The sequence below is a fragment of the Pipra filicauda genome, unplaced genomic scaffold, assembly GCF_003945595.2.
Source record: "Pipra filicauda isolate LSUMZ 115617 unplaced genomic scaffold, ASM394559v2 scaffold88_size2543281_pilon, whole genome shotgun sequence".
Taxonomy (NCBI): domain Eukaryota; kingdom Metazoa; phylum Chordata; class Aves; order Passeriformes; family Pipridae; genus Pipra; species Pipra filicauda.
In genome coordinates this window covers 2,241,308-2,269,158 of record NW_024105075.1, presented here as the reverse complement: position 1 = coordinate 2,269,158, position 27,851 = coordinate 2,241,308, and the positions used below count along the sequence as shown (strand labels likewise).

The following is a 27,851-nucleotide window of genomic DNA, read 5'->3' as shown; positions in this document are numbered from 1 at the left end:
CCCCTCCCGCGCGGCGCGGACGGCAGAGCACCGGGAGAAGGAGAAGGAGGAGGCCGCCGCCGAGGGCTCTGGGCTGCGTCCCGCCCCCGTCCCGCCCCTCGTGCCTGCGGCGTGGGGAGCCGGGCTGAGGAGGAGCGGGGCGGCCAAGGGGCCGGCGGCTGGGCTCGGTTTCCTGCTCAGTGGGCGTCGTTGGGGCCCCGGCGGGCCCCGCCCCCGCCCGCCCCCCCCAGCCCGCGACTGTCACTCAAGGCGGCGGGCTGAGGCCGGCGGCGGCGGCGGGCGGAGAGAAAGGCAGCTACGCCACAGCCCAGCGGCGGCCATTCGTGGAAAAATAGGCCGTCCCGCTCCTCCCAGCTCCCGGCTGCGACCGGCCTTCTCCCCGCTACCCCCACCCCACCCTCCGCCTCCTCCTCCTCCTTCTCCTCCCCCCTAGAGCGGCGCCTCAGCGGGGCATTAATGCGGGATGAGCGGTATGTAACCCCCTCCCTCTCTCCCTCCTGTGCACACCCCTCCCTCCCTCCGCTCCTCCCTCCACCCTTCATCGCCCCTCTATCCCGCCCTCCCGGGTTCCCCCTTTTCTTCCCTGCTTCTCCCCCTTCTTACCCCGTTCTCCTCTCGCTGCCCCTCCACCCATCCGTGCTGCTTCCTCTTATGCCCCCTTTCTTCTCTTCCTCTCCTGCCTACCCCTCCGGCTTGCCTCCTCCGTACCTCCCTCCTCCATTCCCCCTTTCTTCGCGAACCCTCCCTCCTGTGCACATCCCTCCCTCCTTCATTCCTCTTTTCCTCCCTCTTTCCCTCCCATGCACAACCCTCCTCCTGCCCCCTAAAGCATCGGCGGCCACTCAGTGGCCGTCGATGCTTTAGGGGGCAGGAGGAGGAGGAGGGTTGTGGGTGGTTTTTTCCTGCTGTCTCTGGGAGAGGAAACCAAACCTCCCCTTTTTGGGTGTTAACTCTCCAGCCCCCATGGGTTGGGTTTCAAACCACGTTTCTTAGGACTCGTTCTTTTGTAATAATGATTTGTACTGTTGTTTTTATGAAGAAGCAAAGGCGACGAGCTGGGAACCGAAAAGGATATGATCGTAGCTTTTGTTGTTGTATAAATGAAGGTGAATAATTAACCTGTTACACTTGATATTTTTGCAGATCAAAAGAAGGAGGAAACTATGCCCACAGAGGGAGAGAAATCTCCCGAGGCAGAGAATAACAACAATAATAATAAAAAAGGGAAAACTGGAGGCTCACAGGTAAAGAACACACATCCAAAGAGGGAAGTGCCCAAACTATTAGCATTTAAAATGAAATTTTCAGCTAAAAGCATTTCCTGCTCAGGGCATCTTTCTCTGGGTTGGATGAAATAGTTGGTTGGGTGCAATGTTTTTACTGCCTGGACGTGTTTATTTGATTGCATTTTGCAGCAGTCAGCTGCTTTACGTGTAATACAAACATTTTTTAATTTTTTCTCTATTTTAGAGAGGAAAAAAAGACTGAATTGAGGATGCAGTTGAAGTCCTGGCTGTCACATATTCATTGATAATTAAGGACTTTTAAGGACTTTATGTTTAAGTATTACTTACAGCAATTTGTAGTTCCTTGTTCAGAGCTGTATTGTTGGTCTCCATGCAGAAGCACTTTTTTTTTTTGTTTGTTTCCTGTGCAAACCTTAATGCTCACATCTTCTGGTGGTTCATACTCAGGCTCTTCTGAATCTATTCTGTTTTCTCTCTTTATGGACAGGATTCTCAGCCTTCACCTCTTGCTTTGCTAGCAGCCACTTGCAGCAAAATAGGAACTCCTGGTGAGAATCAAGGAACTGGACAGCAGCAGATTATTATAGACCCAAATCAAGGTTTGGTGCAGCTTCAGAATCAGCCACAGCAGTTGGAATTGGTAACAACTCAGCTTGCTGGAAACGCTTGGCAGCTTGTTGCTGCTGCGCCTTCTGCTTCAAAAGAAAATAATGTTACTCAACAAGGATCTTCTGTTGCCTCAAGTGCAGCAAGTCCCTCCAGCAGTAACAATGGAAGTGCATCTCCTTCAAAAACTAAATCAGGCAATTCTTCTTCAACAACCCCTGGACAGTTCCAAGTCATTCAAGTACAAAATCCAGGCGGTAGTGTCCAATACCAAGTGATCCCACAGATTCAGGCAACAGAAGGTCAAATCAATCCATCTAATGCTTCTGGTCTACAAGACATACAGGGTCAAATTCAGCTTATTCCTGCAGGGAATAATCAAGCTATCCTTACAACTGCAAACAGGACAGCTTCGGGGAACGTTATTGCTCAAAACCTAGCAAATCAGACAGTTCCAGTCCAAATTAGGCCTGGTGTTTCCATACCACTGCAACTGCAAACTATTCCTGGTACTCAGGCGCAAGTTGTAACAACCTTACCTATAAACATTGGTGGAGTAACCCTGGCGTTGCCTGTGATTAACAATATTGCCACTGGAGGAAGTTCAGGGCAAGTTGGCCAGTCTACCGAGAGCGGAGTTTCCAATGGAAATCAGCTAGCGTCTACACCTGTCACTTCTGCCTCTGGTACTACCATGCCAGAGTCTCCTTCTTCATCTTCCACCACTACGACCACTGCCTCAACATCTCTGACTAGCAGTGACACACTGGTAAGCTCTGCAGAAACAGGCCAATACACAAGCACAGCAGGCAGCAGCTCAGAGCAGGCGACTGAAGAAGCTCAAACAACCGCTACAGACTCCGAAGCCCAGAACTCCAGTCAGCTTCAGTCCAATGGACTGCAGAGCGTGCAGGATCAGTCAGGTTCCCTTCAGCAGGTCCAAATCGTCGGTCAGCCTATTCTGCAGCAGATACAGATCCAGCAGCCTCAACAGCAGATTATTCAGGCCATTCCTCCACAGTCATTTCAGCTCCAGTCAGGGCAGACTATACAGACCATCCAGCAGCAGCCTTTGCAGAACGTTCAGCTGCAGGCAGTGAGCCCAACTCAGGTGCTCATCAGGGCTCCAACTTTAACGCCATCAGGACAGATCAGCTGGCAAACTGTGCAGGTTCAGAATCTGCAAAGCCTTTCAAACCTTCAAGTTCAAAATGCCGGGTTACCCCAACAACTAACCATTACCCCTGTGTCTTCAAGTGGTGGCACAACCATTGCCCAGATTGCTCCAGTGGCTGTTGCTGGTACCCCCATCACTCTGAACGCTGCACAGCTTGCTTCAGTACCTAATCTTCAAACAGTAAGTGTTGCCAACCTGAGTGCTGCAGGTGTTCAAGTTCAAGGAGTTCCTGTTACCATTACCAGCGTTGCAGGTGAGTGGTCTGACAAAGTTTTGGGTTTGTTTTGGGGTTTTTGTTTTGTTTGTAGTGGGTGGTTGTGTTTTTGTGGGGTATTTTTACTATTACAAGAATGGTTTTAAATGAACGCTTTTTTCCAGAATTTTTGTAATAAACATTAAACTCTTAACTGTGAGGAAGTACCTTGCACTTACCACTAAAATTCAGATTTTGAAATATCTGAAATTTTTGCTAAACATTGAGCTATTATTACCGATTGTGTCAATTGAAATGGAACTGTTTGCATTTTATAAACTATACTTAAATGATTCTGTCCTCCATCTTACTAAAGACGTGTAGACTCCAAAGGCAAACATGAGACTTTACTGTTAGAGCTTTGCAATGTGTGAAAAACAATAAGAAAAAGCTTTTTCCAACCAAACAGTATTCCTAATCTCTGTATGAGGGATGTAGAATGAGAAAAGTGATAATATGCAAACTGGGATACCTTGTGTCCTGGCATGCATTTGTATGGAACTACTCATTGCATGCTGCACTAGCTCATAAAGTTGTTCCCTTAAAAGTTTGAATTCTGCGGAGAGATTGAATGAAATAAGGTGTGCTCATGCACAGCATAATTTGTGTGACTGGTCTTTTAAATAAGAATAAAAACAGCTGATAACTGTACCTCAGTACTTGCTGATGAACTTTTGATAAGTATTATGAAATGCCTGTTTGGTTATGCTGGTCTAATAGCTGGGAAAGGAGCTCTTAAAAGCCTCTAGGTTGGATAACTAAGCTTAGTTCTACGGTAAGTTCTGTGCAAGGTCTCTGCAGTGTCCCACAAGGGCAACTCTATGTAAAATTTGCCAACTTTTAATGTTTCAGATAAAACTTGATTTAGGTAGAGGTTCTCTTTGCCAGCTTGATAACTGCTTACATAAGCTCGGGTTTGTCATACAAGTAAAAGTCTCCTATTGTAGTTACAGAAAACTGTTGTCTTAACAACAATCTGACTATAGGCACAGCTTTTTAGTATGAAACTGTAAGAAAAAAACTCATGTTTAACTACTGTCCAGTCTGCATAAGCAAACATTAGTATCATATTGACTCTTAAACTGTTTGTTTTTTTATAATCATATGTTAAGATGAGAAATGTTTAACCGGGCAAAGGATTGTGGTCTTTAATTGAAATATTTTTGAGAAGACTGTACATTGTTTGATAATAAGAAATTTGCCATTGGGAGAATTTCATCTGCTATGGTATTTTTGGCACTCAATGGCATGTTGAAATATTGAGAGCTGAGTTAGATGCGCTAAACCGGGCTTATTTATGGAGTGCCACAGGAGTTAATCTGGGTAACCAGAATTAAAATCTTGACCTTGTGTTTAGTAATGGTTCAAAGAGAAGTTTTGGTTAGCAGGAGCTGACCAGCTGGTACATCTTGCAGTCCTATGTGCCTTGGAATGTTTTTTTCCTTGATGGAAAGGTCCTGCTTGACCACTATTATTAGCCAATTAGCCACCAGTCTCTAGTTTGGTAGGGGACTCTTCATAGGAAGCCTGCTTTGGGAACAACCTGGATTTGGGGGTGCAGGAAGAACCTTTCTGAATGCAGATTTTTTCCCTGCTTACTAATCATGTACAACTGTTTACTACACACTAGCAGGTATTAGTGCAAGAGGTTCTGAGTCTCATCTCTCTTGGTTATAATAGACCTTACCTCTGCTCAAATATGATGTCTTTTGGAAAATAAAAGGATTGAGGTTTGTAACTGAGGATGAAAGAAGGAGAATGAGTCACAAATACGGTCCTGGACAAGCCAAGCCTTAGTCATACAGTGTTTGTATGTTAACTAGACTTAAGCTTTGTGACCATTGAATTCCTCTCCACCCTCTCCCACCTTGCTCCAGGTAGGCCTTATGCCTGTTTCTGTAGCACTTCTAATTTTATGCTGGCAGCAGTGAATCATAAAATGGTTTGGATTGAAATGGACTTTTAAAGGTCATGTAGTTCAACCCCTCTGCAGTGATCACGGACATCTTCAACTAGATTAGGTTGCTCAGAGTCCCATCCAACCTGACCTTGAATGTTTTCCAGGACTGGGGCATCCACCACCTCTCTGGGCAACCTGTTCTACTATTTTGCCACCCTCATTGTAGAAAACCCTACATGCCCTTGTAAAAAGTTCCTCTCCAACTCTATTGTAGACTCTTTAGGTACTAGAAGGTGCTCTAAGGTCTCCCTGAAGCTGCCTTTTCTCCAGACTGAACAACTCCATTTCTGTCAGCCTTTCTTCATAGAGGAGGTGCTCTGCCCTTACAATCATCTTCTGACCTTTTCTCCTTTACCTAGTCAATAAGGTATTATTTCTCCCCCCAAGACATGAGGTTTTGGAGAAAGAACATGCTTTGTGAATGCAAGAGATTAGTTATAATTGCCTTCTCTGCTTCTGTCTTGTGTAACTTCCTGATGCTACACCCTGGGAATGAGAGACATAGTAGCATGGAAAGGAGAGTGAAGAGCATGATGTGCTCTTAATGCTATGTTAAGATTTCAATGAAACAATGGTTATGAAATAGAAAATTACAAATATGCTACGATCTAAACTTTGCTTATCACTTAAAAAGAGTAAGCTGACTTAGTCAGTGCTATTAACTTCCTCAAATTTGCTGGTTTTTATTTGAAATGCTTTTTGTTATTATTGTTCCAGGAAACCTTTTGAAAAAATAAACAGCTCAGTTACCTCAGTATCTGCAGACTGGTATTTCCATTCTTTTCTGCAGTACTTGAGCCTTCCAGTATGAAGTGTCTTGAAAATAAGTTGAATTCTCCAGAAGTAGATAATTCGCTACAAATGAGCGGTAGGTGTTAGAAATTAGCTATATGGAGGATGTCCAGAAAATGTTAGGAAGAAGACTAAGCGAAGGGCTCATCCCATGCACTGATTCAGGTCCTCTGACTTTGTTAGGGAAAAAAAGTTACTTTGTCCTTCAGTGAAACCCCTTTGATCAAGCCAGTTGAGTTTCTAGGAAAAAACCTAAAAATCGCAATAAATATTTTTTTCTCGTAGTTGTCATATTCCTGTTCCATGAACAGTGGTTTTCCTAGTTATTTCCACAGTGAGGTAATTTAGGTACTTTTATATATGTATATATATATAGTTTTTCAGTAGTAAATTAAATAGTAAAGCAAAAAAATTCTTAATTTAAAATTATAATAGAAAATATTAAACTATAGAACAATTTTGAAAAATGTGGGGGGATTGTTGTGGTTTTTGTTGATTTGTTGCTGTTGTCTATTTGGTTTTTTCTTTCATCAAATGGATTCTGAATTCCAAAAAAGAAAAATTTCACATTGGGGGGGGAAAAAATATTAAAATCTTCTAGTAAATATTGTGTTTTGGTCTGTTTTTTATAACCTTGCTACTCAAAGTCTACTGTAAACATATGTGTGTTTGGAGGTTTTTTTGTTGTGTTTTTCAGTTAAAAGTTCAAACACTGATCTTGGTAAGTATCATACTTTGGGTTGTATGTTCCATGTTGTCAAAAAGCAGGGCAAAGCAGAGAAGTTCTCGCATCCTTTCATTTTCTGGCCTGAGGGAAAACTCCTTCAATATCAGGGATGCAGAGGAAAGTGGCTTTTTTTACTGTGAGAATGACTGAACACTGACACAGGTTGCCCAGAGAAGTTGTGGACTCTTCATCTTTGGAGATATTTAAAAGGTGTCTGGACATGGTCCTGGACAACTTTCTGTAGGTGGCCCTGATTGAGCAGGGTGGTGGGACCAGATGCCTTCCAGAGGTCCCTTACAGTCTACACCATTCTGTGATTCTGTGAAATTTAGTTAAGATGTACAAAGTGTCAGTCAAATGAGTAATTAACTGTACAGAAGAAAGCTGGATGAGAAGACAAAAACTAAGTTTATGAGTCTTAAAACCAGATATTTAAACCATTATTTAATTAAGAGCTAATCAAACAAAAGACTACATAAAAGCAACTGTGTTTACTTGAACCTGCAGGGATCTACAAATACCTGCCTTGCTGTGAGATCAGTACCTGTCATGGCCTTTAGCAAGCTAGTTCTGTACAAAGTAAACTTCATTTCTTCTGTGCTGTGTGAATTGTTGTTGTTTTATACATGTTTTATCCCTGTAGAAGGGGGTAGCCTGGAATGTTATTGTCAGTGGCCTTCTGAATTTAGCCTCTATGAGCTTGGGGACAGGCAAGTACTGCACAGTGCCCTTGCCCTTTTTCAGAGCTCCTGCTGTGAGAGTTGCAGATGCAAATGCAAAGGATTCCTATACCTGGCCCCCATCCCCTTCTTAATATAAGGTATATTTTGCCTTTTTAAAGTTTATTTTCAGGCCCTTCCAACTGTTCAGATGTCTTAATTAACAATATGAGTGACTGTGTGAAAGGAACTTATTTTAGTACTAGATGACTAAGAAAAATATACAGTTCATAACCTTGTTTCCTTTTGGTGGGCTAAATTATTTTGGTTGGTTTGTTGGTTTTAAGTTTTTTTGTCCCTCAGAATAATTCCCTGTTTCTTATGAGGAAAAAATGGTAGATCAAACTCCTATCTACCTTAATTATACAGCTTGAAGTAATTTTGTTACATGGTAATGGAGGTATCATCCCCTACAAAAGTGAATGAGATGCTCTTGTTTTAAAATAGTGAAAAATATTACTTGTGTTTTATGTATACTTGTTCCAAGCTTTTTTACTTTCTTTAGGCAACAGTCACCAGGTTTCATCATCTTGCAACACAAGTTCAAGCCATTTTCTTTAAGATGAGTGATGGCCTGAATTATGGGGAATTTGGAGTTTGTTGACCAAAAGAACCTGAAGCAATGAGTTCTGTTCAGTGGAACAGTCTATTGCCTAGCACTACTACAACTGGCTAGTTTTAAGTCTTTTGCAAGGATGTGCTGTGGACTCCAAAACAGTTATTAATGACAATGAAATCCAATGCCAAGTGTTCTTATCGGAGTGCTTTAAAAATGTAATGAGCCTTGCCCTTCTGTTTCATACTCTATAGAAATGTGAGTTACTAAGGCATTTCTCTCTTTGACCATTTACTTTCACTGCATTTGGTAGTTATGCAATTTGTCAGTACCTTGAGGTCTCCTGATTTCTTGTGCCTTTTCCCATTTGTCTGCATCCAGCTTCAACCTGTCTTCAAGGCTTTCTCTTCCCTTTCTGTCTTTATTAACTCTTCTTGTGTGACAATCACTTGTTTTAGGACTTGCTGTTCAAAAACTGAAGACATTGTTTAAATATTGCTATCATTCTGGGTCAAAGTTTGCAGAGGAGTTCAAAACATTCTACCAAATTCTTTAAATAGGAATAAAATTCATAAGATGAAATTATGTCACTCAAGAATAGTGACTGGGAAAAGGGAAACATCACACCTATTTTTAAAAAGGTAAAAAGGAGACCCCTGAAAACTACTAACCAGTAAACCTCGTATGTGTCTGGTAAGATCATGGAACATACCTGCAAAGTATGTCAAGGCATATGGGTGACAGAGGAGAATTAGACACAGCCAACGTGTTGTCCCAAATCTTCATCAGACATGTCTTTGCAAAAGGTGAATCATGCCTGACTAAACTGGTGGCCTTTTATGACAGAGTGACTGCATTAGTAGGTAAAGGAAAAGCAGCTGATTATCATCTACTTCACCTACCATGACTTACGTAAGGACTTTGACGAAGTCCTTCACAGTAGTCTTGGAGAGATACGGGTTTTATGGATGAACGATTTGATGGATAAGGAAATGGCTGGATGGCCACATTCAAGAGTTGCCATCAATGGTTCCATCTCCAAATGGAGATCAGTAGTCAGTGATGTCCCTCAGGGGACCAATACTGGTCAATAACTTTGTTAATAACATTGTGGGGTCAAGTGCACCCTCAGCAAGTTGGCAGATTGCACCAAAATGAGTGGTGCAGTTGATGCGCTTGAGGGAAGGGATGCCACACAGAGGGACCTTGACAGGCTTGAGAAGTGGGCCAATGTGAATCTCATGTACTTCAGCAAGGCTGAATGAAAGGTCCTGCAACTGGGATGGGGCAATGTCCAATATCAGTATAGGTTGGGTGGTGGACTTAAGGACTCAGAACACCTCTGAGGAGAAAGGCTTGGGCATATTGGCAGATGAAAAATTGGATATGCACTGGCAATGTACATTTGCAGCCCAGAAAGCCAATTGTATGCTGGGCTGCATAAAAAGAAATAAGATCAGCAGTTCAAGGGATGTGATTCTCCCCCTCTTTGCCACTCTTTTGAGACCCCATCTGTAGTACTGTGTCCAGGGATGGGATCCCCAGCAGAAGACAGACATGGATCTGTTAGAGCAGGTCTGGGGGGGGCGTGAAAATGAAGAGAGCTGGAACACATCTTGTACGAAGACAGGCTGAGAGAGTTGGAGTTCTTCAAACTGGAGAAGACTGGGGAGACCTTATTACAGCCCTTCAATATACAAAGGGAGCTTGTAAGAAGACAGACTTTTTACCAAGGCCTGCCTGTAGTCACAGCACAAGGTACAGCTGTTTTAAGCTGAAAAAGGGGAGGTTTAGATTGGATGTAATGAGAAGAAATTTTTTACTATGAGGGTGGTGAGACACTGGAACAGGTTTCCCAGAAAGGTTGTGGATGCCCCATCCTTAGAAGTGTTCAAGGTGAGGTTAGCTGGGTCTTTGAGCAACCTGATTTAGTTGGTGATGTCCCTGCCTATGGCATGGGCATTGGAACAGAGTGATCTTTAAAGGTCCCTTGTGACTCAAACCATTCTATGATTCCGGGATGTAAGAATCAAAGGTGTTTCTGACCCCGCCTGATGCTGACTGCAGGTGATGCGTACAAGAACAGTGCTCAGATACTCTTCCTGCCATTCAGTGATCTGCAGCTCAGGCCTTCCTGAGCCAGAAGTGGGATATTTGTTTTGAAATATATTTAATAGTCCTTGATGGATTTATTTTTAAGCACTCAATACTTGTCTGCAATATATTGTGTTCTAGTGCATAAGACACATTTCTATTTAATGTTCTCAAACTCTGTATTATGAAAACTTAAAATATCTTATTTATCTTCATACCATCCCAGTCTATTATTCTCTATCAAATATGCTAGATTTTGAGGGAGGGGAAGGTGTTTAGTGTGAAGTTAGAATATTACACTTATGTTGTTGAATGAAAGAAAATGCATTTTTGTGATATGTATCCTGTAGGTCTCCTTGCTCCTGTTAATGTTATAGTGAATATGTATGGAAACAGAAGGTAGCGAGTGGTGTAGCTAAGCAAGGAGGGATGCCTGTAGGTGGTAAGAAGGTGAAAAGGGTTTGAAATAGCCACATTATGGACAAGTAAACTGGCAAATATAAACTCTTAAGCGTGGAAGTCAAAAGAGCTGAAGGAAAGGGGTTGGATGATTTATTTTTTTTCCCCAAATAACATCCAGTGTTTCCCTGGATGTTCATTGGCAAGCAAGATGCAGCAAATACCTTGAAAGAAACAAGCTTCAAGCTGTGGAATCTGCAATAAAAAGATAAGTACAAAGAACTAAGCTATATTCAAAAAAAAAAAAAAAAGAAAAACCAACCAAAAAAATGGAATCTTTCTTTGTTTTTTACTTCACACTGTGTGACTTGGCATTCTGAGAGTGTAGATGGGAGGAGTATAGAAATGTAGCATACTTTTTCCAAAGTCATGAAAGGTCACAACTGTTCTCAGGTTGCCTTGAGCTGAGAATTGTTGCAGAACCATAGTGTTCTAAATATTATAGTACTGGCATCCTTTTTAAATGCTTTAAAATAATTACAGGAGAAGCATTTAGTGTTCTAATGACAAAATTGCTTTGGTTATGAGATTTTCTTAAACTGAAATTAAAAATAGTGGCAGAAATAGTTTAACAACAAACTATGCTGGTGAAAACAAACATTTCGCTTGGTGATGGTAGCATGAAAATAAGTGTCAGTATACAGGTCCTGAACTTGATGCCTAAAGAATGCTGTTCAGCTGAATTGACAACGGAGAATAACCTGGTAAAAAACACCTCAGTAAAACAAGTCTTTTCTGCCTGACCAGTGAGTAGCAAGGGATAACTTCATCATTATTTCTAAAATAAAGTGGGAAGGGGAAGCATTTCAAGCACCAAGTTTGCTCATAATTGCCAGGTAAAATAGGTTCATAATGAACTATTTCTATGCTATAAACTTCAAGAATAAAGTGTAAGTTTTAAATTCTTCAGAGAAGATTGTTACTAAAGTTGTATTTCCATATTAGCTTATGTGGTCTTACAAGAATGTTTCATCAATACAGACACACTGTCTGAGAACATTGGGTTTTACCATCCCCTCCCTCACTCCCTATTGTCAGAAGTCTGAGCATATAGAGCAGGAAATGAATTGGCTGAGCTTCTTTGTTCATAAAATTTCAAGCAAGTAAATGAGTGATATGGCACATCTTCATCAGCCTGTTAGTATTCTTTTCTTTTTTTTAAATGGTGCTTAGATCTGCACTAAGCCAATCTTCTTGTTCTTCCATTACCACCTGGCATGAGGGAAAGACAAAAACCATGTTAAAAATCTGATTTCAATAGCTTCCTCATTGTAACTTAAATTATGGAGTACTAAGCTTCATATGATTTTGGTGCTGGTACATGAAATAAATCAATTCTTACTGGATTAATATATTAAAAACCTTTAATGGCAATGGTGATTATTGAAAAAATCTATATATGGAATGGCATGTTGTGTTCTAAGGAGAATATTAATTTCAAGTATAAACAGTGTTATTATTGGGGGTTGCCCTGTGCAGAGTCAGGACTTGAACTCAGTGCTGCTTGTGAGTCCTTTCCAACTCAGGATATTCTATGATTATTGAAGATCAATTATGTTTTTCAGTGGTCAATGATTTTTAATGAATAATTTAGTTAATAAATGTTGCTTGAATTCTATGCTATAGCATAGTAGCTTTGGAACTAGTTGGGACTGCATTACAAAATGTAATTTTTATAATGAATGTTTTCCCCTTGTCATGACACTTTCACCAAAACAATAGTTCTGGACATCTGTAGTCTCTTGAGAAATGTAGCATCTGAGCACATGCTTAGTTTAGTTTGGGGTATGGTTATATAGTTATATTGATTTCTGTATGCATCAGATCTTAAGAATGGAGTTTCCACTGATGTTTAATACTACTGAGAGTTGATAACAGTCGTATACCTTGATCAGCTGGTCATCGGAAAAACATTTTACTCCAACATGCATATTTAATCTTCATAGATTGCCAGTCGAGTAGAAAGTTGTTGTGAAGAGAAAATTACCAATTAATATCCTTCTGGCAAAAAAAACTTGGGATACATGTTAGGTCCAAGTCTGGCTTTCCTTAATTATAGTTTCAAGTGATGTGACCACTTTTCCCTTGAGAAAAATACTGATGTTGAAGAAATATGGGTCTTTATTGTCTTGTTTCTTTGCTCATCAGAAAGTATTGACAAAAACATGAAGCTTTTAAGTTTGTCCTGAACCAAAAAAGAAGACTAGGTATATAGTTTTATAGGGTTAACAGTGTTAAGAAGATGTCAGAACTTCTAAGGGTTTGAATCTTAGAGATTTACATGGCTCTTCTTTTGTGATTTTGTAATATGTAGTTTTGTTGGTCCTTGTCTAGTGAAGGCTGTAACAAAGTTTCAGTTTTTACATCTTTAATAAAATCAGTTAAATATATTACTCTTAATATTGATTAACATATCTACCCATAGGCTGTTAATAAAACCAAGGCTTGTGTCTTATATTTAGTCTTACTGTATAAGCTCTTTGAAAATGTTTTATGAATCTTGTTTTATTCCTTATAATAACTTCTAATCACGTTGCCATTATTTTTTGTTCTGAATGAATTATCAACTGCTATACAATTTAAACTAATTTTAAAGTTATCAATCTTCCTTTCTGTTTAAATGATTTTCTGTTTTTCACGTATGTATGTACCTGTTAACTAATCCCTCCTGTACAAAGAGACATATTTACTCTTATCTTGATCAACATAACATTTCATATAGCCAAAATGTTTATTTCAAGGACATTCATGAACCTACTAATCAAGTGTAAAACATGTAAGCTAGCTACACTATAGTCAAAAATCCTATAAAACCCAACCAAAAACCCCCTCATCACAACTCCCCAAAATCCAAAGAGAATACTGACAACTTAGCATATATATTTTGTTTTTTATGTCAACCTTCTTCTGTCCTTTCAAGATTCAACTATTACTGTTTCATGGTAATACTCAGAAATTGAATGGAGATGCAAAAAACCCACACTTTCTGAGACCAGTATTTATGTTTCCATATGGCAAAAGTGTGTAAGATAGGCTTTTGTTGGGAGGGGAGATGATGGTGGGGGGATGTTCTGTTTTGTTTTGTTTCAGTTCATCAGGTATTATAGAATCATAGAATCAACTGGGTTGGAAGGGACCTCCGAGATCATCAAGTCCAACCGTTATTGAGGTCCTCTAGTCAGACTGTGGAGACTGACAGTCACCAAGTTTCTTTCTAGTCCTATCCCTGTTTAAGAGTTAGGGGGAAGAGCTGAAGGAAAGAAACGTGCCACATTATGTTGTGGCTATAAGCTGTAGAATAATCTGAGAGTTGGGGCAAGGTGATGGGGCAGAGGGAGATGTTCCATAAAAGTAAACCTAAAAACCTCAATTTCTTAGATCTGCCACTAGTTTCCATGCAACATCTCTGACACTTTGCAGCTCAGTTGGTACTTGGATTTTCAGTTATCTGTTCCTCTAAGGTTCAGTACTAAATACGGTTCTTTTTGACTAGTTACTTGATGATAAAAATCAAGGGGTTTTTGGAAGAGTCTCTTGCCTTTAGTTATTTTTCTGATTCCACCTCCTTCTTTAGAATACCTAATAAATTGACCATAGTTTCTTTCCATTTGAAGTCACAGTATCCAAAACAACCAAAGATATTGCCTTCTTTAACTGAAGCCACCACTTGGTTGTTCAAGACTAAATTTTGTTCAAGACTAAACTGTAGCTCTGCGGTTGATTTTTATGTTGGTTTTGTATAGGTCTTTCTGTGTTGTATTTGTGGTAGCTCTTTCCTGTGTTTAATAAAGCAATAAAAAGGAAACTTGCTTTTAGTTTAATGGACGATACTACCTGAAAACTTCTTTTCTGCCTCAAAGTGCTGAAGTGACCTCAGGTTGTCCTACAGCACTTAGGTAAAGCCTTACATTTTTGAAAAGTCATTAAACTTTGTGAAAGTTTTTGGGCATTGGTAACACAAAAGATTATTGCACTAAAGGAAACAGACTTTATTTTTTTAGGATGCTTAAACCCCTCAAAGTTTTTATTGCCTTAAATTTCATGCTTTTAAGTGGTATTTTTAACAGAAATCAAGTTCAGTTATAATGCTGTTCAGTAATTTTTTTAACACACTGAGGCATAGGAAGCTTTTGAAGAAGCAGATGATAAGTTCTTACAAATCTTGTCAAAGTTTGCCACAGGCAAAAGGTAGAAACTTGCTGCAGTGCCCCGTAGGAGTAGAAAAGACACATGTCTAGTTGACACTGCAGTTTGCACTGGAAACTTCCTGCTTGTAGTAGCATCTAGACACAATGCTGTGATTTGCAATGACCTTAATTTCTTGTAGTATTTGGGTGAATCCAATTCCTCTCTCTATGACAAAATGATCTTCTCTACAGAACATGTGGGTCCCTTGCATCAATGCTCGCACAGTTTCTGTTTTGGGGAATTCTTCTTTTGTCACATATTGTTTCTTCATAAATCATTATAAACCACTGCTCTAGAAGAGAAAGACAAATTGTTGCATACTGCGTCATCCTCTGTGTAAATACTGAAACTCACTGTTGTCTTCACATATATTTAATTTTAAAAGATGATTTGCACTTCTTTTTTCAGCATGAAACCTTCTTCCTAGTAGTTGGGGTTTTCTGTCGAAAAAATGGATCTCTGACTATAAACTATTGCCACAGACTTTTAAAAAGTGTTAGAATCTTGGTTATATCTTAGTAGAAGTGTTATTTTATTACATTATATAGACATATGTTATAAATGTATTTTACTACAAATAAATATATAAAATATATAGTTATTATCTGTATGTCTTTGTGAAAAAAGAATATTAAAGTAAAAGGTGTTTTCAAGCTGACTGTACCTGGTGTTTGCAGGGCAAGGGGACATAAGAAACTTCTTTTTCTCCATTGCTTTGCATCAGTAAGTTGTTAATGGGTGAGTTGCTGCATCAGCTCTGATGCCGGTAGAGCTTTGGAACTCTGCAGACCATCATTAACTTTAGTTAGCTGTCCTGCAGTAATAGGCATTGAATTTTGAATGTTAACTGCAACCTTCTCGTTGCTTTTTAGGATATGCAGTTGAACAAATTTTCGATTTTGCAACATTAGCCACTGTGGCTCTAGGTACATTTTGCAAAGTGTGTCTCAGATTTTACAGTAAGGTGCACCCTACTTAGATAAGTCTGTCATTAATGCTGACCTCTTTGGACTGCTGAATGTTGGTTGCACAACAGCAACAGGAAATCTATCAAATTGTTCTGAGGAACTAAGTAGTAGAACCTGAAAGTGTCCTTTTCCTAGTCTTGAGTTTCACTTATTTCCAAGATCCATTTTTCTAATGCTTGATTCCCCTGATTTCTGTAGATCGTTAAAGTTAAGTCCTTTTCTTCCCCTTCTGCCCTATTTGCCTCAGAGAGTAGCTTTTCATGCTTGCTACTTCAGGTGAACAAGAATACGAGTGCAGATGCAGTGTGTAGTAAAGGGAAACTTGTCTTAGATGGAGGGCCAACCCTAATAACCACCGTCATCAGCAGTCATTTGCTATGTAGGAAGGCACTTCTTAGGTACCATGCATTAGCTTTCTTTAGTCATCCAGGTGCTGTTATTGGAGTTACTATTTTGAAAATCAGTTTTTAACTCAAAATGTGATTGAGATATATGTGTGTGTGTGTATACATTATTTGACTTTATAGTAGTTACTTGAAGTTGTTCTGTTTTCTTGTATGAATGTGTTACAAACTCGTGTATGGGAAAGTATATGTGAGTTGTAACTGCTAAGATGCAGTTTTACTGCAAAACTGGAAAGCTGGGTAGGTGATGCTGAAGAATAAAGGATTTGTAATCCTTTAACTTGATAATCCTGTGTCTTGCACTAATAAGTAATGCATTTACTTAATGCCTTAAATGGGAAAGACTGGTGACTAAAGTCATGCAGGTTCTTCTGTTTGAGAAGCTTAAAAATTTCTAGAACATTAATTACATTCATTCATAATCATATATGTAATATTGCAATAAGTGAGTCTCATTGCACTTGATTTGGAAAGTAAATACGATATCAGGTTTCCTTGCTGTTTGCATTTTGTCCTGTGGTCAAATAAATGATTACTATCCAAAAGAAAGAGAGAACTTAGACATGAGAGAAAATGAAATGCAGTGGAGTAGTTAGTGTCAGTGTTATTTTGTATCAATGTTATTTTATAACCTTTTTTTGTAACTTTATGTCCCTATAGAATGTATAATAAAGGTCAGTCATACACAAGTTCAGCAATGATTTTGTTAATCAAAAATATTTCACAACTTCAGAAAATCATTATTAAAGAAACCATGGGAACTTGAGAAAAACGTTTTACCTTCCAAAAGCAGGTGTAAATGTACAGTGACTGCTTTGACAACTCATATAGAATAACAGAGATGAACTGAAGTGTGGCTTGGTTCCCTCATGTAGTGATTTGTTTAGACCTCTTTCTGAAACTTGCAGAAACTTGAGAGCTCTTGTTACTGAAAGGTTTGATTATGAATGGTGAAATGTAGTGATATCAGGTCTTGTGGTTTGGAGTATATTGGGAAGAAGCAATGCCAAGTAATCTCATGGTTGTGGTAGAATTTCTAGAAGGCTTTAAATGGTATTTTAATGCTACTAGTAAGAAGTTAAATGGAATATTTTTGATAGGTCTTTTTTCTCCATCTAGAAAGTGTCAGGAGATCATTCTATTCTTGTATGGATGTTATCTCAACCACCTGTTTTTAGAATAAGTAGGCTTGTTTGTTGGGGTTTTTTTTCAAATAAAAAGCTAATTTATACCTAGATCCTCTCAACTGAGAAATCCTCATTTTTATAAACATTTAGATGTTGCCCTGATTTAATTTAGTAGGCTGCTTAGAAACTCATATCAGTAGTTAAGTTTTCTCAGTATCTTTCTCTGGTAGGCTTGATTTAAGAGATAATGAAATGCTTTTATCTTCCCTTAATAAGTACAAATAATGTAAAAGTTAAAGCCCTTAGTGATCCATAGTGGATAGTAGATAGTTTTAAAAAATCCAAATCCCATACAACTCAAGTCTACAGCAGGTTTACTTTGAGATTTAGGGCATGTTCTGTCAGTTGTTTTGTGAAAATTTTCTGATTTTTCTTTAGGAGAAAAGATGTTTTCAAGTGGTCTAAAATATATTCCTTTTATTTTCAAGATTCTTTGTTCTTGTTGTTTATGTTTAACAGCTTTAAAATGAGAAAGATAAATTTCTATCCCGTAGATCACTGGCGTGCTAGCTTGTTGGGATGCTCTCCTAGAAGTTCAAAACAAAAATTAAGTCTCGGAATTACATTATTGAGCTTCCCGGTGTTTTCTGATAACTATGTAAATCTCTGCTAAAAAATATTTATCGTATGTGTGTGCTGCCTTCAGTTACTCTTTTATCTCAAAAATTAGGTTTGCTTATTGAATATTGTGGTGTGGTTCTTTAAATAAGGCAATTTGTATGTTATTTTCAGAGTTTCAGAATGTTCTGTTCTGAATTTAGTAAGTGGAATCCAAGGGAAGGGATTTTAAAATAGCAACTCCGTGAGATTAATTTAAAGAAGAAAAATCAACATTTGCATTAAAAGTGTTATAGCTAGTTAATCCCATCTAAAGAGCAGTCATCTAATTACTGTTTAACTGAAAACATATGGATAATGTAATTTTCTGCCTGAGCAACCTTATTTGGCATTTTCTCTTATGTATTTTTATTATCACCTTTACAGTTACTGTGAAGAATTTCTACTCAGATGTATCACTATATTATGTTTAATAAATAGATTAAGGTTGTAGCTCAGTAGTGTGTATCCTATATTCCAAGATACACCTGGTCTCCTCCTCTTTCCTTCCTGGGGAAGGAAAGTTCAGAACTGATAAAGTGTGTTTCAGCAGTGGTACGTGATATTCTGAAGAAGTATCAGAAGACCCTTCTGTGGTTGGTCGTTTCATGACTTAGAGAGTGGAAGCTGGTTCATATCTATCAGCATAGTATGTTGGGTTTTTAGAAATGCTGAACAGGCTTCAGCATTTGACCAATGTGGATTGGTCAGATCCAGCAAGAGTTATGTGCTGGACATTGATCACTAGTCATTGGGTGAGAAAAGGAATCATCATCCTCAGGGTTCGAGTGCCTCAATTCACACCTTGCTTGAAAAGCCTTGGTTTGGCAGCCCAGGGAAAAGTTGCATTGAAACTTTAATATCAATTCAAGAAAATCTGAGAGAAAGAGAAAATGAAGAGACAATTATCCCTTTCAGCTGAGTTCTGACCAGAGACTGGTGAGGTTACAGGACTTTTTTGCTCAAAGAGGACTTTGTGACATAGTTGGAGTCATCCCTCTAACAGACTGTAACACTGAAGGATAATTCTTAATGATGTACTTGAAAATGTGACTAGTAGTGAAAAAAGAATAAAAGGCTGCAGTAGGTGTGGCCATAATGTCTGTTACATCTTTAACTTTTGTCATGACCGTTCACAGACTCATCATTTGTAGTGCTGCTCTGTGAGTTAAAGGAGTTTGCATCTTGGGTATGTTTAGCAGTGAGCAGATTGTACTCTGGGAAAGATTACAAGGATGAGCAAGCTCTTCCTTTTCATTTACCTTTGGCTCACCAAAAAGTGCAGCTGGTTTTCAATGCAAGCAATCACATTATCATATAAGATAAGCATTAGATATAAGAAAAATAAATTATTAGCCTTTTTTTGACTCTGGCTATTTATAACACGTGGTCAGCATTTCAACAGCTTAAGAGCCTGACAGGGAGTTGCCCCTGAACCTCTCAGTTTCTTTGGAAGCTCTTGTGTCCTTTTCTGCCAGTGTTAGACTAAAGTACTAGATATTACTATTTGCATTTATATTATGATGTTCTCCTTACCCTATCATATGCTCCCTGAAGGATTCTCATGACTGCTTTTCTTTCCCATTAGACTATGGAAAATAAATTTATTTCCAGTACATTGCTATTCTGAAAAGAGTTTGTTCTGTCATAGACATGTAGGGACTCTGCACTCAAGATTAGGCCTGTAATTATTTTTCCTCTGCTGCGGATACCAGACTTTTTTTAGAATTTTTTTTTGTTTTACTGTCTATCTGTCCTACAGCAAGTGGGATTCAAACATTATCTCTTGTGGGTTTGTCCTTGTTCTTTTCAGAGAACTCAAAACACTCAGCATCTGTCAATATTTGTGGCCTGCTTAAGAAAACAAGGGATTCATGTGTATTCATATCTAGGCATATCAGATGCAACTTCCAGACATAAACCAAGGGAGATAACTGGGAAAATTTGGTCAGTGCTTCTGGTGAAAATAACCTGGTACTGACCTAGGCAAAAGACAGATTTACTCTATTTCTTGTAGCCAACAGTGGCCTGTTAGAGGACAAGTCAGGTCACTTTGGGAGGTTCTCTGTATATCATGTTCTTCGGTCCTAAACTACCTGCATGTGTGTGGTGGTGGCAGGTGTTTGTGTTAGATTTCACCTATGGCTGTTAGCACCATGTCACACAAGATAGCCTGTCCAGGCATCTATTGCTCCTCAGCAATCGTGTGAACGAAGTAGTCATTGTCCTGTGCTGGGTTGTATCTGAACTCGCTCAGTAGCTGGGCAGTTTAGACTTCAGAGAGAGTGTTCTTCCCAGTCCCCAGTGATGGTGTCTATTATGGACGCTTGAGAAGTAAGTCGAAGTAACCATTACTATTTCTCTGAATCATGTTACCTCCAAGGGATTTCTGAGTTTTAAATGAATGCTTCAATACTGAAGACTTCCAAGTCTTAAAATATAGTAGTGTGTCCTAAGGAATTCTGGTTGCCCATTACACTCTCTCAATAAGGAGGTATTAGGTATTATTTCCTTTAATTTCCCATTTGAATGAAGGCACTGAATTTTTAAAAATGGCAGCATCTAATTATATTTTGTCCCATTCCCGTTACTAGCAGGACTAGCATTGTGTTGTCATATTGCAGCTGGAAGTCATATATCTGTGTCAGATTTATTTTATCATATTATTTTCTTAGACTGTATAGTACTAATTTTTAAAGCAAACATAATATTACTCTGCTGCTCAAGAAACTACATTTCTTACCTATATCGGAATACTCTATTTTGCTTTAATATCAAGACAGTAATCCTGATTTCCTTTGATCAAGAAAGCCAATGAGATAAATGGACTTAGGCAATGAAGCTGAATTCTTCATTCATCAAGTCAATCTTAGAATTCCATTTGATCACTTCCCTGGGGAACCTGTTCTGGTGACCATCCACCCTCTCAGTGAAGAACCTTTTCTTAATGTCCAACCTGAACTTCCCCTGGTGCAGCTTCAAGCCATTCCCTCGTGTCCTAACACTGGTCACCAGAGAGAGGAGATCAGCACCTGCCCCTCCACTGCCCCCCTTGAGGAAGGTGCAGACTTGTGTGGATGTCACCCCTCAGCCTTCTCTTCTTCAAGCTGAACAAACCAAGAGACTTCAGCCACTCCTTGTAAGTCTTGCCCTCGAGGCCTTTCACCATCTTGGTCACCCTCCTCTGGACACACTCTAATAGTTTGATGTTCTTCTTATATTAAGGCACCCAAAACAGCACACAGTGCTCGAGGTGGGGCCACATCAGTGCAGTGTAGAGCGGGACAGTCACTTCCCTCGATTGGCTCACTGTGCTGTGCTGGATGCACCCCTGGATATGGCTGGCCGTTTTGCCTGCCAGGGCACACTGCTGACTCATATACAGCTTGCCATCAACCCCGGATCTCTTTCCGTGGGACAGCTCTCCAGCTTCTTGTCCCTCCATTTGTACATATAACCAGAATTACCCTCCCAGGTGGAGAATCCTGCAAAACAGCAATCCCAAGAAAGCTCTGGTATGTTAGCTTGTTCAAGTCTAGTCCTACAATGTTTCTTTTTCTTTGTGAAAGTTCCTTTATGGTTCAATGTTGATTCAGGACAAATTGTTAGAGAAGTGACAATTCTGCCATAAAGCAACTCTTAAAATTATCTAATTGTAGTTTTCTGAATGCAGATATGCAGACACATTAATTGGCAATTGATTGAACAATATTTCTCCATAAGATTTTGTTTAATTTATCTCAGCTTTTGAGAGAAAAAACTTTTGTTAAACTAATTAACGTTTCTTAGTCCGTAATTTGCAGTCTTGCACTGTTCTAATAACAAATTACGTTAAACAGGGCTATCTAAGCTAGCACATAGGTACTCTGGTAGTGCTTCAGGAAAATGGCTGGATTTAACACTTGGTTTATGGCTTCCCTTAACATTAGGTGGATTTTTGTTCTACAAAATGCAGGATGTTTATTGGTGCACTTCACTTATCAAAACGACTAATAAAAGGTGCAAACACTTTATTTTACAGGTCAACAGCAAGGACAGGATGGAGTAAAAGTACAGCAAGCCACAATAGCTCCTGTTACCGTAGCAGTAGGTGGCATTGCTAATGCAGCAATTGGTGCTGTTAGTCCTGATCAGATAACACAAGTACAGCTGCAACAAGCTCAGCAAGCTTCTGACCAGGAAGTGCAGCCTGGCAAGAGACTGAGAAGAGTTGCCTGTTCATGTCCTAATTGCAGAGAGGGAGAAGGAAGGTAAATGTAAATTTTATCAGTATATATTTTAGCATCTTATCACAGCTTGCCTCATTTGAGCATGAAATTATCTTATATCACCAAGATTTTTAATGCTTTCTATTAGAAAGTACCTTTGTGGGGGTTTTTTTAGACAGGGGATTATCATTGTCTCTATTAACATGAAATGTTTTTCCCAATAGCTCATAATATTTTAGAATATAACTACTTACCTGTTTAAATATGATCTTTTTAGAGGCAGCAATGAGCCAGGAAAAAAGAAACAACATATCTGCCATATTGAAGGATGTGGAAAAGTTTATGGCAAGACGTCTCATCTTCGAGCACATCTGCGCTGGCATACTGGTGAAAGACCATTTATATGCAACTGGATTTTTTGTGGCAAGCGATTTACAAGGAGTGATGAGTTACAAAGACATAGAAGAACCCACACAGGTTGGTCAGCCCTCTCTTGTATGCATAGTATGGCAAGTCTGAGTCATAGTGGCCATGGTTAAACAGTGGTATCAAAGTTCTCACTTGTTAGGTTATCTGAAAACTACTCTTAAATGTAAGTAAAGTAATTTTAAAATGAGGAAGTGTTAGATTTCAGTTTTTGTCAATTCAAGCTGACTATGAAATCGTACAGATTAAATGGGATCTGTTTCAACTGTTCTTCTCTGTTTGGGCTAGAGAAAGATAATCACTTCATTACAGATAGCTTATGTACATTAACTAGTGCCTGATCTAAATTTAACAAATTTAGGTTGGTCATGTAGGACTGGTTATGGACCAGGGTCATTATTTCCTCACTTAGGCTAGGTCAATCTTTAAGAAATTTGTTAACCTAGTCCATACATTAGATTTGGTCTTCTTGGGAAGTTTCTTGGAAGTTTCAAGTGGGAGCTAATAAAGCAAGTTCTCTTAACAGTTCAGATTGAAAAAGTGGACCTTTTAGAAGCTGAGAATTTTATCAACCTTCATATTTCTAGCCCCAGGAGGGCATCCCCCTCCCTGTCCCTCCTTCGCCAGCTTACACCACCCAATGTCGTAAGCGATAATTTTATCTGAACACTGGTAGGACCTTTTAGTATGTTGAATTTGTCTCTCTTGACGTAGATTTCATACATCCTCATGAAGCATTGGGATTCATGTTTCCAAATTCCCTTCCCATCCCTGTAATCTAAATAACAAAAGTATTCTTAAAAAATGCTAAGTCGTTCTTTGAGGGCTTTCACTTCCCTCACTCTGTTAGGTTTATGGAAGTTTATGAAAATTCTCTAGTGACCTGAGATTCAAACTTCTCACCGGATAATCACAGCATAGCAAATAATTGTTGAGAACATTTTAGTAGTGAAGAGTAGATTACCAAAAGCCTGTGACTAAACAGAACACACCTGGGAATGAGTCAGGTAGAAAAGAAAACGTTGTATCCTTTTAAAGACACTTCAAATGCTGAATAGAATAGGGTCACGTTCGTGATCAAGCAGCGTTCAGTGCTCTCATTCAGTAACATTTTGGTTTTGTTCTTTTTTTAAAAAAGGTGAAAAGAGATTTGAGTGCCCAGAATGTTCTAAAAGGTTTATGCGAAGTGACCATCTCTCGAAACATGTCAAAACTCATCAGAACAAGAAGGGTGGTGGAACAGCCCTTGCTATCGTTACCTCAGGAGAACTGGACTCTTCAGTTACTGAGGTTCTTGGATCTCCAAGAATTGTCACTGTTGCTGCCATTTCTCAAGATTCAAACCCAGCAACTCCTAACGTTTCAACAAACATGGAAGAATTCTGAAAGGATCATTTATATGGACACCTAGTGCTGCACTTAAGTTTACATACCTTTCAGGATATGGAAGTGGGCTGGTAAAGTGGATTACAGAGCAGGAAATAATTTTTTCAGTCACGACTTCTGTAACTGTTCCAGATTGAAGGGTCAGCATGGAAAGTGTACACCGGTGCAACAAGACAAAAATTTCAAAGATACAAACACCGCAAATTGATGACTGGATAACCAGATCGAGGAATAATATTTCCATACTGTACTTTTTTAGTTATATGTCTGTATATTCTGTAACGATTTTAAGTGAACTTTACCCCCCTATTTTAGCACTGTATATTAATGTGTTTATAAAATCAGATAGTATCAATGTAAAACAGGGTGGACCTCGACTAGGATTAATACCATTTGATGAAGGTACTTTATTTTTAACATAAATTTGTAATATTTTCGTGAGAGCATCCTTTTCCCATAAGGCATAGCAAAACTGAGTACAGGATGAACAATAGTGGATATATTTTAGGCTTTTGTTAGGCTTTTGCTCAGTCCATACAACACATAAGTTGATTTTGGCCATCTTTTCTCAAGTTTTGGAACTACTCTAGAAGCAGTTGGACGATGCATGCTGTGAAGTGGTTCTGAGGTGGACCTCAGACTAATTTTGACCACTACATTATAGTAGTGTGCATAAATGACAATCAGTGTTTTCATTACTCTCTTTGTGTAGAGAGCTAAGGTTATGTAGAATTAGTGTATACAGTAGGAAAGACAAAACCATAGAAAGATATTAACATAAGATTTTACAAAAGTAATGTTATCTTTATGTAGGATGAAAAAAATTGTGTCAGTTTTTGGTAATTCATTTCATTATATATGTCACTGCCTATGACAAGGAGGTTGGAACTAGATGATCTTTAAAGTCCCTTCCAATGCAAATCACTCTGTGGTTCTATGATTCTGTATTTTAAAACATCTGTGGCCCATCTCTAACTCGTAGGTAACCTGAATCTTAAAAACTCAATTTTAGGTATTTAAATGTTTTAATTTTGTTAGAATTCATGGAAATTAATCAGACAATTGAGTGTTGTAGCTCATTCTCCAGCAACTCATCTCTGTAAATACTAGTTTATTATGTTGTGGTTAATGTGCTGAGTTCTTTGTGCTTTGACTTAATAGCCAAAGAAAAAATGGTCACATTTTAACCAAAAAAAAAAAAAGTAATCATTTTCTCTCTTTTCCCCTAAATATTACTATTTTCTCTTCAAGGATAATATGTGGGCTGGTAATAAATATCTGTTACCTATCAACTCATATTGAGCCTCCAACTACAAAACAAACTGGGAAAAGATAAATATTTTGCAACATGAATTTTGGTTTCAAAGGCTTGGTTACATTTTCGAATGTGACAGTGAATATAGAGGAAATTGAAAAAACCCAATAACAACAAAACCTGCCTTTTCTATGTGAAAACCGCAGTACATACAAGGAGTAAAGATGGCCAAATATTTCATACTCAAGATTTTTAATTACTTCCCATGGCATAAATGTAACCTTTTACATCTAAAGTCATTTGTTAATAAATTCTCATGACCAGTTTTTAAAGAAATTTGTACGCCAAAATATTTTTTACGTAACTAAAGGAAGTACAGTGCAAGAGGGATAAGATGGGGTTTTTTCCCGCGCAAATTACGAAAGGAAGAATGTGTGCGGTAGCTGTTGGTTTGCAAGACATAACAGATACCCTGTGCGTTCCCTCAAAAATGTATACTTCTCATCTGAACACTTTATCAGTCTTGTGGTGTTTTCTGTATTTTTGAAGCAAAAGAAATACCAATCATTGTTTACACTGTGTACACTTTAGGCCAGCCCTTTGTAGCAAAATACTAAGCTGAGGGTATTTTATACTTTCAGTTTACATAAAAAGCTTTGAGATAAAAGAAAAGCAATTTTACACTGTGGTTATAAATTTCAAGTTTCTTAAAGCTTTTTTAGACTTGTAACAGAGTCTTTAAATTTTAGTTGGGTTTTGTACATTATTTTGTATATTTTATTTAAAGTACTCTTAACTGATGTATCTGGATTTAAAACATCAGAATCAATTAGGTGTTACATTTAATACAGATGAACATTAGGTAGTATTAACTGTTAATTTTATTATATAGGAAATAAAACATCAAATATATATTTTATCATTATGCTTCACAATCAGTGCTCTACATTTCTTTATGCAAAGAAGAACTTTCCTAATATTAATACCATGTTTCCTAAAAGTTAACAGTTTTTGTAAACTGAAGTTACAAGCATTCTGCACAACCATTTCATACGTAATTTTTTCCATGCATACTTATGTATGCATAGAGGAAACTGAAGTAATTTTCAATCTGCAATGAATCCCTATTATAGATGTATCCAAATCTAAATCTGGTTGGCTTCATAGCATCCCAAGTACATTAACTTGTGTTAGCAGGTGCACATTTTACCACTGGAATTAGAAACATTTTGACAGTCTGTTCTGCATACCATTCTGAATCCACTTTTCTGTCTTAAAAGGATCGTAAATTTCAATGTCCTTTATTTGACTCAGTGGGATATAGCTGTTGTAAGTAATAGGGCACAGATGTGCAGTAGTATCTTGTTTAATGGCATTTCACTGTTCATTCCCTTTGCCACCATTAAAAATTTTGCTTTATTGTAATTATCAGTGCAAAGTGTATTTACCATGGTAGAACTCCAGTGTTAGAATAGTTTTTTTCTTACAATATACTTTCTTTGGTTAGGTTTGTGTATGTGTTGCTGATTACATTAGCAATTGGTGTTAAGTCATTATTTATCACCTTCTTTCATGAGAGCAGTAATAAAAGTGTGTAATCTAGGAGAAAAAGTTAATTTGTCAAAGTTAAGTAAGCATGATGTTTAGGTCCTATTTTTCAATTTTATAACTGTTTTATTGTAACAATATTTGTATTTAAGTCTTCATTTTAATGCCTTGTGGTGTTTTTTTATGCATGTCACTGAATTGTCATCCCGCAAGAATTGATGTGCAGCATAGGGTATTAAATCTACATAATGATTTTGAAACAGAAAAATAGTTGATGGTAAAAATGTAAATGTTTTGCAAAAATTCCTTATAAAAAAAAGTTTTGTAGTAATATTTCACTTGTAAATTTTTCTAAAAAAAAAGGAAAAGGAAAAAAATGAGAGTAATGTTTCCCCACATCTAGAATTTAGAAATTAATTCTGCCAGCAAAGCCTGTAAGGCATTAATCTGACACTTTTACAATGCTGATTTGTATAATTTTTTGGTGGGTTTGGAACTAAAATCAAGTTGTACAAGTTGTTGCCTGCAATAACGTTTTGCAAGTAACCTATTAAAATTCCCTTGAGTTTAAAAGGTTTCTTCATTTAATTGCTTACAATATAAAGCAGCAATAAATTATGTTTGTGTGATAATCTGCTCATCAAGAAGAACACTAGAAAACAAATGCCTCTCAATGGGGAAAGGTTGGCAGCAGCTTCTGGATTTGTGTAATTAAGACCTGTACTTGCTGGTCAGCATTTCCCAACTGGCAGACTCCCAGCAGGGAATTAAACCAGCAGATTCTAGCTCAGCATGAATTCTGTGGGGTTTTTTCAGCTCTCGCGAATGGAAGCTACGGTTATTCCTGAACATACCAAAGGAATAGCCAAAGGAAAAAATTTTCTGAGGTAAGGAATATACACACACACAGAGTTATAAAATAAAAATTTAAAAAATGAGATAATTCAGTTTGAGAGAAATAACAGAAGTGTCATTGTATTGCACACGAGGAGTGAATATAACAAATAAATGGAAACCTGAAAGTACTGACTTCAACTCATAGAAAATATATTGAGCTTTTCTTAATGAAATGTCAGCAGGCTTCTGCATTGTGT

The 27,851-nt window shown here is 38.3% G+C and overlaps 1 protein-coding gene across 2 annotated transcripts; it reads left to right on the top strand.

The window, feature by feature from the left end:
• Positions 1-27,786, top strand: SP4 (Sp4 transcription factor). Of its 2 annotated transcripts, XM_027738419.2 has the most exons (6): positions 1-470; positions 1,144-1,244; positions 1,735-3,283; positions 21,956-22,184; positions 22,420-22,619; positions 23,707-27,786. In XM_027738419.2, the coding sequence occupies exons 1-6, from the start codon at positions 464-466 to the stop codon at positions 23,952-23,954; spliced, it is 2,334 nt and encodes a 777-aa protein (XP_027594220.1). In that variant the 5' UTR covers positions 1-463; the 3' UTR covers positions 23,955-27,786. The 2 variants fall into 2 exon arrangements, with proteins under 2 accessions (XP_027594220.1, XP_039246863.1); XM_039390929.1 differs by lacking the exons at positions 1-470; positions 1,144-1,244 and adding an exon at positions 965-1,106.
• Positions 27,787-27,851: the final 65 nt, after the last annotated feature.